The sequence below is a fragment of the Euleptes europaea genome, chromosome 5 (assembly GCF_029931775.1).
Source record: "Euleptes europaea isolate rEulEur1 chromosome 5, rEulEur1.hap1, whole genome shotgun sequence".
Taxonomy (NCBI): Eukaryota; Metazoa; Chordata; class Lepidosauria; order Squamata; family Sphaerodactylidae; genus Euleptes; species Euleptes europaea.
The window spans coordinates 83,682,549-83,698,458 of NC_079316.1; the positions used below are offsets into that span (position 1 = coordinate 83,682,549).

The following is a 15,910-nucleotide window of genomic DNA, read 5'->3' on the forward strand; positions in this document are numbered from 1 at the left end:
GTTTATATGCCCCCTTAGCCGCCTGCGGCCACTCCCCCCTTGATCCGTGATAGGGGGACCTAACCTCCTGGTGACCAATGGTACATATTGGCTTAGAGCCAATGGGGTCCGTTTGCTTGACCAACAGGGTGAGCAGGGTTTAGGATCCTTAGTGCAGAACTCAAAGTCCTAAGTTTCCCTTGCTTACTCCCCAACTATTACATACACAACATCCAGCATCAGCCCTTCTTGAGCCATTTATGCATTGGAGGTTTTGCCTTGATTTGCCACTCTCTAGGTCAGGGGTGGAGAACCTCTGGCCCGCTTGCGTGGCCCGGTGCGTTCCTGTGTGTGGGCGGGGGGAAGCTGGGAAGGCTTCTCTCATTCTCTCTCTCTCTCTCTCTCTCTTTCTCTCTCTCCTTCTTTCTCTCTTTCCCTTTCTTCCCTTCCCTTCCCTTCCCTTGCCTGTGTGTGAGTGTGTGTGTGTGTGGGTAAGCCAGGAAGGCTTCTCTCCCTCTCTCTCTCTGTCTCTCTCTCTCTCTCTCTCTTTCTTTCTTTCTTTCTTTCTTTCTTTCTTTCTTTCTTTCTTTCTTTCTTTCTTTCTTTCCCTCCCTCCCTCCCTCCCTCCCTCCCTCCCTCCCTCTCTCCCCTTCCCTTCATTTGCCTGTGTGCGTGTTGGGGGGGGGAAGCCAGGAAGGCTTCTCTCTCCCCCCCTCTCTCTCTCCCTTCCCTCCCCCCTCTCTCCCCCTCCCTCCCTTTCCCTCCTTCCCTCCCTCCCTCCATTTCTGCACAGCCTCTCCTAGGGTTGCCAACCTCCAGGTGGTGGCTGGAGACCTGGCAACCCTAACCTTCCCCCCCCCCCCGCTGGGAGTTCTACACCTGGTATAGCCTCTGAATGACGTTATAAATATGCAAATGGCCCTTGGCAGGAAAAAGGTTTCCCACCTCTGTTATAAGAGGTCGTGTCCTCTTATCCAGATTGCTAGTTTTCTTTCCCCTAATAAAGGGAATTTTGATCTCACTCTCCTTTTAGAATTCTTTGAACAGTCAGTACATACCTATTTAAAGCGTTATTGTTTAGGGTTTATGGATTAAGAAATATGTTCATACCTGCAGACTATTCCTTTGTTATAACAATAACTGGAAATAGTTAATGGGTATTAATAGTTAGGAAACAATCCCCAAGTAGCACATGCATTTTAAAGGGATTTAATTAATTGTGCAACATGGCATGCAATTTACACATATGTAGACATTACAATCAACATTAAGGGGAAGGGCCATAGCTCAGTGGTAGAGCATCTGCTTGACATGCAGAAGGTCCCAGGTTCAATCCCCAGCATCTCCAGTTAAAGGAACGAGGCAGGTAGGTGAAGTGAAAGACCTCAGCCTGAGACCCTGGAGAGCCACTGCCAGTCTGAGTAAACAATACTGACTTTGATAGACCAAGGGTATGATTCAGTATCAGGCAGCTTCATGTGTTCATGTGTTCAACATGTTAAAAATTACACATCTAAAAAGACATAATAAGAATGGGAAAGCCTTCTAGGCATGTATGAAGATTTTTTTTTCAGGCTTCTCTTTTGTTTGTTAATATTGCATCATAGTTGCCCGCTTTGGGTTCAAAAATTCCTAGTGATTTGGGGATGGAACCTGGGTAGTCCAGGGTTTGGGGAGAGGAACAGATCTCAGTGGGATATACTGCCGTAGAGTTTACCCTCCAAACCAGCCATTTTCTTCAGGAGAAATTATCAATGTTGTCCATAGATCAGTTGTAATTCTGGGAAATCTCCATGCCCCACCTGGAGGATGGCAACCCTATGCATCAAGTTTGCATTTGTTAATATTGTTGCACCATGTTAAACATTACCAAAGAGCCTTTAGCATGCAAGCCTTCAGAGAGAATTTGTTAGTGAAAAATCGCTGGGCTGTCCTTTTTCACATATACTTTTTGATTTGGTTCATTTCCTCTTTTCCTCCTTCACTACTTTCTTTAGGTGCACATTACAATACACTACAATAAACTCTTATTCAAAATTTAATTTTCAAGTGCCTTTTTGATTCAGTACTACTACCAACTCCTGGAGGGCATGAGGTCAGAATAAGTCAGAGATGTTTTATTAAGCATTGCTTGTAGTTTATTGCAATGTGAAGATTTTAAATTTTTTTCCAATGTTTGAAAACCCTGATGATAAAGTATCATCTTCCTACCTAAACACTGCATCCCTATGTAGACACTGTATCCTGAAGAAGTATAGGATAAATTAGGGACATAATCACTATTCACCCCACTCCAAAGCATATATAGTAATAAAAATCCAGCACATCCTTACCTGGTTGCAGTTATCTACTGTCATAGTATGAGCCGTAATCAAAATACCTGAATACCTCTGTTTTAACTGACCAGAAAATGAAAGAGAACACGAGAATTAAATAATGAGGGGAGTGGCCTCATTTTTTAAAAAAAGATGAGGAATTTCAGAGATACTGTCAAACTCTCACCGAATAATAATGCCCTGTCACCCCATAGAGATTTATGTGGAATAAAAAAGCACTAATCAGAAGTCTGATTTCAAAAGCACTGGAACAACTAACAATTATCAGGTATAAAAGATGTCAGCAGCTGTGTTATCACCATGCTGCCCCAAAGGGTTTTTTTTGTTTTGGTTTGCTTTTTGGTAAATGACCACTGATTTTGTTGGCCTCACTTCTGAGGACTCCAGAGCACATGCAAACACCAAGTTGACTTCAGTGTTAGACAGACCCTTGTGCATGCACCTACATTACTTCTATAGTGTTGCATGAAACACTAGCATGAAAGGGGCAGCCCCCACTTTCTAGAGAGCTTAGCATGCACTCTCACATGAAAACTGCTGGATCTGAGCTGCTTTGCATCACACGAGTGGCTCTTTTGCCCTACAAATTTCTCCACCAGGCTGCCAATTCTTTATGTACTTGTAATGGCAACATAACAACCCTGTCTAGACTCCCTTCTTATGATCTTGCATCCAAACTGCAAAGGTGATACTCTTGTTTTTCTTTCCTTTCCTTTTTTTAGTATAAATGCAACTGGGCTTTTCAAATTTTATTGCACAATCTTAGTATGAACCTTTAATAGAATGACATAACAATAGTTATTTATCTTCCAGGCTTTTGTGAAACACGTTTTTAAAAAATTATATTATCCTAACAAGTGTCCTCAGTATTACATACTTTTGGAAATATCCAGTTATCCTTTTCACTTTGTCTCTCTTGGTTCCCCTCCATACTACAGCCTCCGCCCAACATAGGTTTTGTACATGCAGGTCCCATGGTTCTCAGCAGGGAAGATAAAATGTTATCATGGAATACAAACTATCAGCAATCTCTCTGGCAAACATAGCGGGAAATTTATGCTGTAATGTAAATGCAATTTCCAACACAGAAAACATAGTAATTTTTTCAACCAGTTGAAACTTTAGAGAAACTGCTAAAAAAGACAGAGGGGAAAATAGATTATTTAGCATCCTTTGTTTAAGATAGACACAATTTTGCAGACAATGAAAACCCTAGTGTAATAGCATGCTTTTCGGATTTCAGTCTTTGCTTATGAAGAATGAGACTTGAGACAAAAACCTGTCTGCTAGTAGTATACAGAGTTTCTGTAGACTCTTGGTACCATCTATTGGCTTCAACCATTTCTCAAAGTAAGGCTGCAGGGAAAGAAGAAGAAAGATGAAAGAAAAGACACACTTGTTAAGATTATCCACTGTACTGAAACTGAAAATTTTCCAAGCAAAGCATATTTATTGTAGGAATTAAATGAGTGGGGGAAATTCATGGATCAGTTATGTGTTGATGTAAAGGCTGCAGCGCTATTTGCTTTCTGCAAGCAGATTGAGCTATTTCAACAGAGGGGCTTTCCTGTCTGCAATAATGCTGTTGCTGTGGTACTACCTACCTTGCACCTTCCTCTCATTTTCTACTGTCAATCTTTGGCAGGAGAGCGTTCCAAGAGTATGTATTTTATTTATTTAGACTATTTTGCAACTGCCTTTCCATGTAAAGATAGTCAAGGTGTTATACAAGTTAAGATCATCTAAAACACCATTACACATATCTGAGTCAGAAGCATCTTAATGGCCAACAAGAATACCAGAGTATAAGCTCTCAAGAGTCAAAAGTCCATCAGATACTCTTTGAAAGCTTTGGCTCTTGAAAGGTTTTGGGATCTTTTTTGTGTGTCAAGCCTGGCAGGAAGGAAGTTGGCAGTGTGCTAGGCCAGGTCATCTCGGGTTACTGCCGGCTACTGGTCTTGAGAGCAGGCTGTTATTTCAGGAATGCAGGAATCCGGGGGAGTCCCGCCAGCCCCAGCAACCAATTGTACCTCCCCAGCTCTAGAAAAATCCCAGCCAGGACAAACACAGCCAGGTCCTCCCCTTAATGTGCATTTTTATTCCATTTAAAGCACACATTTGCTTCTTTCCGTGGCTGCAGGGGGCGCATTTTTGGGGGTAGATACCCCAAACTTTCAGCAGAGCTTCAAAGGACCCTTCTTGCAAGACCCCCCAAGTTTTGTAAACATTGGGTCAGGGGGTCCCGAGATATGGGGCCCGAAAGGGGTCCTTCCCTTAATGTGCATTTTTATTCCATTTAAAGCACACATTCACTCCTTTCCGTGGCTGCAGGGGGCACATTTTTGGGGGTAGAGACCCCAAACTTTCAGCAGAGCTTCAAAGAACCCTTCTTGTGAGACCCCCCAAGTTTTGTAAACATTGGGTCAGGGGGTCCCGAGATATGGGGTCCCCCCTTTTCCCTATTGGGATGAATGGGATCAGCCGATCCTGTGTGCATCTCGACAGCGGCAAATCCAAGGCAAAACCTCCCGTGCTTAAATGAAACCCTATTGGATTACCCAGTCCTCCAAGTCCCTCCTGATGGAACAGAAGACATCCACAGTAAGACTCCTTTTGGGGCTTTAATCTATAATTTTTCTCCTGTGTGTGTGTGGGGGGGGAGAAGTGGAGTCTGTGTGTGTGTGGGAAGGGAGCAGTTTCTGTGGGTAGGGCACACTGCACAGGATACTGTCTGACGTCACTTTGGTGGTGGGAAAAATACAACCGCTTCTCCCTTCCCCTTGTCCATGACTGCGAATCCTGGAAACACTGTCTCCCACACCCAATCTCAGCAGCCAGCAGGGGAGGCAGGAGTTCCAGATCCCACCACATACTAGCACCACCTCACCAAAGGGGGTTTGGTGCATGTGGACTGGCCTAGAACAACTACCAGGAGAGGGGTCCTGACCTTTCAGCTCTGCACTGGACTGGACCTCATTGGCCACAACTGTGTCCGTGTGTATGTGTGTCTTGATAGAGGGAGGGTAGGGAGGCAGATTTGCACAGCTGATGCTGCAATCTGTCAATGAAGATGATGGTACTCATCCTGCTAGTAACCATCATACATCTGCATGGACAGACCTGGGGTGCTATGCTGTCAGCCCCTGAACTATGTGCCCCCAGCCAATAGCACACACCATGCATGAAGGCTCTGCGGGGTGCAGAAAGTACTCCTTGCAAAAATAGCTGGGTTCATGGGGCTTTGGCCACATCACAGAGGGATGGGTCAGCTCAGGACTAGGTTTTACTGACATTTCCAGTTGATTGGGGGGACACGTGGAACAGGCTTCATGGGTTCATGGCTCATAGTTGGACATTTCCATCCCTGATCCTTTAATGTGGGGTGAAGTAGTTAAATAGGCTGCTAGAAGAGCCTTGCTGCCGGCACTTGCATTGGAAGTCTGTCTTTCGGTGCTGGAAAGCAATGTTGGTCAATTTCAGGGGGTCTACCAATACAGAGGGTAGGAAGGGCTTAGTGAATCCTAGCAACTGTGGCCCCAATTTGGTATGCAAATGAAGGGACAGAATGACAGAAAGCTGCAGAGTTCAGCCTTCATAGGGGGCTGTTTGCAAAAAGGATTAGTGCTGTGGCCCTTAAGTGCATCAGGCTGCCAGCTGTCGCCCTTGGCAGAAATGTTGATCATAACAAAAAAGCTCAGTTGCTGCAGGTGGTGTATCAGGTTCCAGCTGCCTCTATTTCATCCCGGGTGCATGGGACTGCACCTTGGAGGGATCAGCCATCCGTACAGATCCCAATATGGCTGGACGCTGAGGAAAAAATCTGGTTCTGCTGATGCTCTTAGCCAGCAGAAACAAATCCATGTCCAATGAAGCAGAATATTTGTTGGTCACAGAATGTGGGAATTCCTAGCTCTAAAGTCACTGTCACCCTTGCCCTTTCCAGGGGATCAAAAAACCATGGAGGGAGGCTTTGGATTGCCTTTCTCTCTGCCTGCAGGGGTTCCATTGGACATTCCCTGAGTTCCCTCGTGTTGGCTGGCTCAGGGCTTGCAGTTGCAGTGGACAGTGCTTGTGCTTCTTTCCCTCTAACCCCTGGCCCCTGCTCCTGCAGCCAGGTGGTGAGGGTGGCAAGCCAAGGGGACATTGACCGGGATGGCTCCCCGTAATCTGGCTGCCTTGCAGATAGTGACTGTTCCCAATCATTCTGGGTCCAGCGTGGTACTTTGGATGAGATGGGGGGGGGCAGGGGAGTGTCAGGATGGTGGAGAACCCTGAGCCCAGCTCTGCTGGGGAGGGCGGGATATAAATGTAATACAATAACATAATAATTAATGAATGGCAGTGCAACAATGGGACCATGATCCCTCTGAGCCTGCTGGTTAATCCCTCCCCAAAGGTGCTAGAGGGTGCAAGACCCCAAAAGGGGGCCAGGGTGACAGGACACCTGAACCAGATATGTGATCACACTCAGTGTGCCCCCTGACATCCTGCCTTACGACAACCTCCTATGACTGTGCATTGTCCTGCCCTCCAATGCAAGGACCCACCAACAAGCCCCCTACAAGAAGTGGAGGCAACAGTTGGCGGATTGCCATCTTGTGGAGCATAGAACAGATGGTGAAAAGTTTGGCAACTGCTAGGGGCTGCATTGCCCAGCACCCCCCACCCTCGCATGGTGGAGGCAACGAAACCACATCTTCAACTAGCCAAATGCTCACTCTATTACTGTGTATATCTGGAGGTGGGCTTGATTGTAAGCTGTGTAGTCTGGCGGGTTGTCCTCTGGATACAATGTCAGAAAATAAGGGAGGAGGGGTATCTACAGTTACCTAGCATGAATGGAATGACACATCAGGATTGAGGAACCCTGCCAGCTGGCCTGTCCCCCCCTTCCCCGACTACTGACCCAGTGTCATCCTTTGCCCTCTGGCCATGTGGTCAACAGGTGGTTGAGACCAAATGCTGCAAAATTCTGTGCATCATGGATGCTGCCCAGGAATTTGGCCATGAGGTATGTGAAGATGCTCTGGTGATCTCAGGATGACTAAACATTCAGGCTCTAGAAGTGATGGCAGTTTGGATACACCTGCGGCTCCTCCTGGGGGGGCTATGAGGGCAATGTGGGTGCAGTCCACATCACCCGCAACATTAGGGAACCCTGCGACTACCATGACCTCTGTCCAGATGGGTGCCAGCTCTGTGGGGAAGTGCACAAGCTTGTGTAGGTTGGCCTGCATGACATCCAGGAAGCTCTGAAGATAGCTGCTGGCTGAGGACTGGGACACCTCCAGGACCTCAGCCATAACCCCTTGAAAGGATCTGGTGGCAAAGAACCTGAGGGAGACCAGGACCTTCTGTAGGATATGGATGGTATGGGGGTGGGAGCTTGGCCTTGGAGACTTGGCCCAAGCTCCTCACACAGGATTTGGATGGCCTCCCTGTCCAGGTGGAAGGGATCCAAACAAGTGCTGTCTGACAGACGGTGCTGATTCATACCCAGTATCGGCAAGCATGGTGCCTTCTCCATCGTCGCAGTGCCACCCATTTCATCTGCACTTTAGCTGATCTTAATTAAAGGAGTTGCATAATTTTGTATTGGATTTTCCTAAGAGGTATACTCAATTTCATTATGGAAAGTGTTCAGACAAGATGTGTGTGTTTGTTCACTAGATGCTTGTTTGGATCACAGCCCTACAGGGTAATACATAAAACATGTCATAACTAATCTAATCACAACGTAGAAAAGTAATATGTTTGCACACAAATCTTCAGGAATGTATCTGGTAAACATAGCAGCTGCAAAATATGACATATTATATAGAAGTTTATATGAAGGTCCCAAGGCAAAAAAATCTTAACTTTTGAAGCAAGTTGAGGCAGTACATAAAATGCAAACACGGCTGGAAAAACAAGAAACGTGCACAGGCCAGGCACGGACTTCTACTGGAAAGCTTCTTTTAGTTAGCCTAGCAACAAAGATTGCTCCCCCTTTCCCTCCATCAACGGTCCTTCCCGCCCTTTCGGACATGTGTCAGAGGAGCAGGGAGTAGGGGCCTTATTACAGTGTGCGGAATGGACAACATTCACCACTGAGGTTCCACATTGATTCTAAACTTCTGTATGAACCAATTCTGTAAGGGCCTAAGGCAGAGCCTGGCATATGGGACTACGGCTGTGGTGGATGCCATTAAGCCCATCAGTTTCTGGACCTTGACTGCAGGCTGGTACCTGCATGCAGTAAAGCGTGTGGCCAGGTGAGCAATGGACCTTACCCTAGCCTGCAGGAGGAAGGCCCTTCCTGAGGTGGAATCTAGAACAGAGCCAATAAATTCAATAGTTTGAGTGGGTGTCAGTTTGGACTTGGTGTAATTTACAATGAGGCCTAATTGGTGGAGAGTCCTAAGGACCAGTGCTACTTGGTCAGATAGTGCTGCAAAGGACTCCCCAACCAGCAACCAGTCATCAAGATAAGGGTAAATTGTGCACCCCTGGACTGTGAAGCCAACACTTCAGATACACATTTAGAAAAACACTCTAGGTACAGTGGAAAGACCAAAAGACAGTACAGCATACTGGTAGTGCTGACCGTCACATGAAAACCTTAAGTATTTTATGCAGTGTGGGTGTATGGATATATGGAAATATGCATCCTTAAGGTCAAGGACCGCAAACCAAGAGCCCAACTGCAGGAGAGGCAGGATCTCAGGAATGGATAGCATCTGAAAGGTACAAGCTCTAATGTGCTTATTCAAGGCCCTCAAATCTAGGATGGGCCATTTTCCTCCATTCTTCCTGTCCATGGTTTTTATTCACAGTTCAAGGCCCGCTGCTGATCCTGAGGCCAATATTGTATTCCCACCAATTTTAATGGGCTGAAATCAGGGACGCATCAGACTGGGTGTTGTGGAAGGGATGAGCAGCTGCCAGGGAGGGCAGCCTCCGTCCTAGGGTGCCTGAGGCTGCTGCGCCATGCCTATCTGGCTCAGGAGGGTGTGACAGTCGGGAGAGAGTCGGGCATGGCCATCCTCTTGCCATCAATGGCAAGGCTGAGACCCCGGGTTCAAGAAAGGTGCCTCTGTACAACCTGAAAGAGAATCTGGCCAGGAGAGCCCGCCACACATCATGTGGACCTCACTCTCCTAGCTGATCATTAAATCACAGTGAGAGGCCACTTACATGGGGACAAGCCCACGTATTTCACTTCCAGCGTGAGTGCAGCCACCCTAACGCCAGATTCCTTGGGTGGACTCTTGCTTATGGAGTTGAACCCCTTCTTGTGAGGGGGACCCCAGAATATGTATGCCCTACTGAGGGTTGAGAGGCATAAAAGAGCTAAGTCTGCACCTTGGGGAGCTCTTCTGCAGCATCTCGAGCTTAACGAGCCTTACCTGTCAGAAGCAGGGCCATCTTAACGCATGGGCCCAATGGGCACTTGCCCGGGGCCCCCGCGAGCATAGGGGCCCTATGCTAATCTGTGTATGTTAAGGGACTTGCCATAAATAAATACTACTACACAGTAGCCTAGACTATACTAAACTATAAAATAATATTTGCTGCAATGTTATTGTGTTACAAATGGGCATTGTGATTTGTCTCTGATTTAGTTGCCCTGGGTTAGTATTGCAGTCACCTCTGCCATAGTGCCACCTCACTTGCATGTAGGCCTATGTGTATGGATCTCGTGCTGTATAATGTAATTTAGCGTATATGTTACGTCACTTAAACTCAGTTGACATTACTAACATTAGACCTACTGTAGTACTATTAATAGCAATAACATGATTATTGGATATATTCATACATTGTATTTGAACCCAGGGCCAAACCCAACACTCATCACAGCCCAGGGGTGGGAATGGGTGTAGCCTGGGAAGCTGGCTCCATGTCTGTGGCACTCTGTCTCACCCCTTAAAGGGAGTGAGTCCTGTCACAAGTCCCTGGGCAGCTGACAGAGTTGGCAAGGGCCCCCGCAGCCTCCCGTTCACAGAGACCCCAAGCAGGTCCTCAGCCCACATCATGCAAAGAGTGCCCTCATCTTGGAAGGGGCACGGGGAGAGGTTGATGACAGTCTGTGCAGTCACAGGTGTCCTCCGCTCACCGGCAGCCACACCTTCCAGCAAGCCCCCAACGCTGCCTTGGGCACCCTTATCCAAACCCCCAGCTATTTGGAAGGGAATAAAGACACACTGGAATCCCTGTAAGTAATTGTGTGCATTTAGTCAAGTGATCAATTCACACTCAAAATTAATTGGCTAAGATTTTTTTAATTCAGTGATAATCTTTGATTGACAAGGAAGCATAATTTCTAGCATTAGGAATATGATTGCACTGAATCTATACTGATACAGCACTGACAGTCTAATGAGCTAGGAATTTACATAGTTTAGTACTGAAAGACACACAATTTTTAAATATATCTTGCCACTTAGCTGCATCTCTAGAACATATAAATTTTTTAAAAGGCAATCATTTTACTTGTGATATTTCCAAGGAACTTTGCACCAGGTACTTTCAAACAGCCTCTCCCCATATGGTTTCAGTGGAATTTGAGAACACTGTTTAAGGAAGAGTTAAAATTGACATAACTGTAGGTGTCCTAGAACGGAGGGAGTTAAAAAGCATAAATGCCTTAGTTTCTGAAAGAGTAGAGCCATCACACACATTTATGTATCAAACTGATACTATATAAAATGAGCCTGCTAGAAAGTTCTAATTTTTTAAATCGAGAAATTCATTAAAATGACTTGTAAATGTATGCACCAATAATAAGAACAAATTAGGAAATGCAACAAAATATTTTGATATTAGATTATAGAGAGAGATGCCAATTGTAGCCAATTAAAGCTCATCCATAGTTAATAAACATGCACAATGAAAAGAACAGGAAGAACACAAGATTAACACCATGAAACTAACAGATGTAAGCCTAAAAAAAATCAACTCCTTAATCCCAGTACAAATGGATTCACAGCTGTTTCTCCATCAATCCAAGGACTTCCACATACATACGCTGAGCAGCGTCTAGTCCCCAAATGAAGTCCCAGTGGTTCCAGTCTGGAAAATGTTTGTAATGAATGAGATTAGTGATTCGAGACATTAATAGCATGATTTCCTGGGGCGGGCAAACCAAGTCCTGTCCTCCACTCCACAATGCTATTGGCACTGTTATCTCTTCTATCCTATAGAAAGGAGGAACAGTCTGGCAAAAGGCAAATAACAAACAAAATTAATTTAATTCAATGCAGAAATTCCAGTTAGAGCAATATTTGAAATTGTGGTGAATCAATTTAATTCAGAAGACATATCGGCTATTTTTTTCCTCAGAAAGTCTCAATGCATATAAATACTTACGGAAGCTATATCAAGTTTTCCCCCCAGAAAGACTCCATATATCCATCATATTCTTACCTGGTTATATTTTTCTATATTTCTTGAGCCATAGTCAAAGTATCTGAATTCTCCTGTTTTAGTCAACTAGAAAATGAAATGGAAAACCCAAGAGTTGAATGAGTATATTAAATCTCACAAAAAGCCAAGATGAAGAGTTTGGGAGAGAGTACGTGTTAAGAATATTTCATTATTATGGTTCTTTACCATCTCAAAGGATTAAACACTGACATAAAGACAATTATCTAATTTTCAATTGTACTTTAGAAAGTGCAAGCATCTCTATGGGCATTAACGCATGGGCAGAATGTTCCTGGTTCGCTCCTCTGTTATCCCACAATATTTTAATCCCACAATATTTAAGTCTGGATAATCAAACGCATGACGCCAGCCTATCCCACATTAAGTCTGAAACAAGTAGCTGCTGGAGGCTCCCCGTGCGTTTGAACCAACCATATAATGTGGGATAGTTCGCAATGCGGGATAGCAGGGGAGTGACATCGCCCAAGGATTGGCTGAGGAGTTATCCAATCAAAGGGCAATTCTCCCCCCTTTTTTTTTCTTTGAACGCCAGCGTTCCGGTATACCATCGTCTCAACCTGTCAATTAAAAAAAGGCGGGACGGGAGACCGGAAGCAGCAATTGCTCACACAGGAAAGGGGGCGGGACGGGGGACGGGAAGCGGCAATTGCTCGCGCAGGGAAGGGGGCGGGACGGAGGAGACCGGTAAGGAGCATTAGTAGCGAGCTAGCCGAGTAATTACACGCACGTCGGCGTTCCGGTAATGTAGCGGAATTAAAAAAAAGTAGCGGATTAGAACCGAAAAGATCGCTATAAACCAGGAATTGATTAACCCGGGTTTTTTTGCCTTAATTCGCGACTAAGGTGGGTCCGATGCACAGCCCTTGGACGGTCGTGCGTGTGGACCATGGAGATTCGCTACTATTAAGGCACAAAAGCGAGACAAATTGGCCGTGTGTTAAGCCCCTATATCTCCAAGCAGATTCAACCTCCATCCTTACAGCTGAAGGCTAGCTTTGCTTTGCTTCCCAAGAACCCCTTCACTCTCAATTTTTAGGTGCGAGCTGAAGACAGTTTTATTCATGAAAGCATTTGATTAGTTGATTAGTTCTTCTGCCTACCAGCAGTTTTAAATTGGTTTTAACTAGTGGTTTTTATGTACTTTAAGTATTTGATTGTATTTTGTTATTAACAATGCAAACTTCCTTCAGTTTCTATAAGGTAGAAAGGATGGCAGTTGTGCAAAAAATAACTGGTAAATTTCGGATTCAGGTCTAATGGCCTGAAATTTCCCCCAAACTCCCATATAGGGAATATCCGGATTCCCAAAAATCCATTAGACCCAAATCCAAAATATACACCCCAACTTCTCCTCCCCCTCTCCCCTCCCCTCACTTACCTTTAATTCAAGAAGCCATGGTGGCTGCCACTGAGCTCCACATAGAGGCCAGAGGCAGTGGCCAGCACAAAGCTGCCTCCAAGCTTCACCGGAGGCAGCGGCTGGTGGTGCAGAGATGCACACCAGGCTTGGCAGGGCCAAGCCTGACTTGCAGCTCTGTGTGGCCCACTGCCTCCAAGACCATTGTGGGGCCCGGAGGGGGTGGGAGTCGAGTTCTGTTCCTGCCTGGGTGGCCACCAGGTAAATGAGAGGGAGAGGGAGGGAGGGAAGGTGGGGAGTCTTTTTTTTAACAAAAATGGTGGTGGGGCCGAAGCGACCCGAAAAATGCAAAAAAAAATTAATCGGCATTATTTGGGATACACTTTGGGGCTCCTTTTAAATTGCCACCATTTTTGGGTTCAGCTTTGCCAAACGCTCACCCCTAGTGGCTAATAAATGTTTTAAATTAATAAAAAAACTAGTGTGTAGTATTTTCACTGTTTTCCCACATTATTCAGCATAATGGATAAATGTCACCATATTTCTGAGAATGTCAGTTTATTTAACTCTTGCTACAACAGGATGTTTGTTAAAGAAAATGTAGCTGCCATTTTGTTCATGATAAAGAGCTGGCTGTAAGCTTTGCCATGCGTAGAAAATCTTGAGTGAGCTCATTTTTACAGTTTTCCTTACTACAAAATCCCTGGTCATCTATTTTCTTTTTTTATATAATTTTTTTATTATTTTTATACTGATTAGACAAAGTATTCAACAATCAATATAAGTAAACATCAGAGTATGAATTCTAATTAATACTTGTTGAAAATACATACATATATAGATAAAAAATAAAATATAAAGACTTCCCCTATACCTCCCTCAATCTTATCATTTATTAGTAATCTCCTTTGTTTAATATTCTAATTCTAATATTGTTTATAATGTTTGCTATTTCATTTACCTATATTGAAATAAAGAAAAATAAAAGAAAAATAAAAAGAAAGAACAGATATAAAAAGCATTATTTTTATAATATAAAATGGATTAGATAATAAGTATCATTTTTAACTTCCTTTAAAAATGAATATTCTAATTCCTCCATTTCTCCCACATATCTAATAAGTATCAGTTATGTTAATGCCATTAATTATTCTATTTTTTTCCAAGCCAAGCCATTTGATCAGTCCTTTTTGATTAAATCCCGAGAAAAACTAAACCCTTTGACCCAGTCTCTTTATCTTAAATTGCCAGCATCTTCCTCTTTTTCCCAGCAACTTTAAATGCCGAAGGGCATCCATGGAAGTTGTTAGTGCAATTCCCTCTGTGAAAATTGATGGGAGATAGTGAATCTGCAACATGTTTTCTTCCATCCCTATGAGAAGAAAAATCCCGGTATTTCCAGCTTTTTGCCCTTTTAAATTCTCCCAGTTGACTTTAAAAAGTTCATCAGTAAATCACACAGCCAAAATTCAAAGTCTCTTACATTCATATCCATGGTTGTCAATTGGGTTGGTTCAATTTCTTCTTGCAGATGTATATCCTTCGATAGTCCTTCGTAGCTCTCCATCTCCTTTGCAAAGTTTAATTCTTCTTTTAATGGTTTATCATTTGGGGAGCTTCCTTCTCTCATCTCAGATCTCATTGTGATAATTCGGTCTTTTACATCCTTGAGATCTCCCAAAATTACATCCAATTTCCGATTAGCCAGTTCGTAGATGTTGTTTGTCAGAGAGACTAGTTGATCCATAAATTTAGTCTCACTTTCCATGGTTGCTACTTCTGATAGTTTGTTGAAGTTTAATTTGTAAAATCCGGACAGGTATATGTTGTGAGTTGTAAAATGGTATTCCGGGGGGCAGGATAAGAGGTCGCACGTCTGCTGTTCCTTCCTTTTTCCTAGGAACTTGGGAAGTATTTGCCAGTTACACAATGGTGCCACACATCCAGTCTCAAATCCCGTAGTATTATCGCGTTGGCAGACAATAGCTGATATGTCCGGGTAAGACATGGCTTAGGAATTTGTTTACTCAGAAAAGCCTCCTCCCGGAAGTGGGGGGGAATCTGCTTGGCCCTCCCCTTTACACTTCTGGATTTCTGATTGGTGGCTATAACGTCATTCAAAAAGTCCCTATTGTTATGTGTATCCACCAATCAAGTTGATTAAGATCCTGCCGGCTTATCCAATGTTTTTAAATGTCAAAGAGTCATCCAAACCTCAGATGGGGAGATACGAATTCTACAGATATTTTTTTCCACTCCTTCGGAACTTCCAATTCCAGGTAAAAAGAAAGAGTTCTTGTTACTTACTCAGATTTTAGAATAGTAGGTATTCTTGCTTGTGTATCGTTGCTTAGATGGTAATAGGTAGGGGAGAGCTGAGCCTAAATCCAAAGAGACGTTCACAGCAATGGTTTCCCCTCAGGCCAGACGGGACCTCATCCAGGATTCCAAGAGTCGCCCGATGGCTCTCTCGGCAAAACTGGGGGTCAAACCGCACTTCATGGGCAGCAGGAGAGATCCTGTTTCCCAATCCACTGTTTAGGATCGGGTAGGGGTGCAAGATTACACCCCAGATTCGAGACGAATCTTGGTTCCCTTGGGAGCCCCCAAGAGACGTGGTGCTCAGCTCAGCGTCCCTAGTGGAAGTTTTCCCTGGCCATCTATTCTCAAGGGGGTAAGTGAGGTGATTGATCCACTATACGGCAGTACAGATTTCTTTCGCTGACTGGTTTTCATTCTTGTTTTTGTTTTTAATTATAAGAGAAAAGTTTGCTATTGGTGCAGGAACATTTCTGCCTTTTCATTTATC

At 44.3% G+C, this 15,910-nt stretch overlaps 1 protein-coding gene across 1 annotated transcript in view; it reads right to left on the reverse strand.

Annotated features, from left to right (window-relative positions):
• Positions 1 to 11,280: 11,280 nt before the first annotated feature.
• Positions 11,281 to 15,910, reverse strand: part of LOC130478350 (lipase member M-like) — a 35,572-nt gene continuing 30,942 nt past the window's right edge. The window contains exons 11-12 of the mRNA XM_056850496.1: positions 11,724 to 11,789; positions 11,281 to 11,514 (exon numbers count right to left, since the gene is read on the reverse strand). Of these exons, the coding sequence (XP_056706474.1) occupies positions 11,281 to 11,514; positions 11,724 to 11,789 (300 nt within the window). The remainder of the gene's footprint in view (positions 11,515 to 11,723; positions 11,790 to 15,910) is intronic.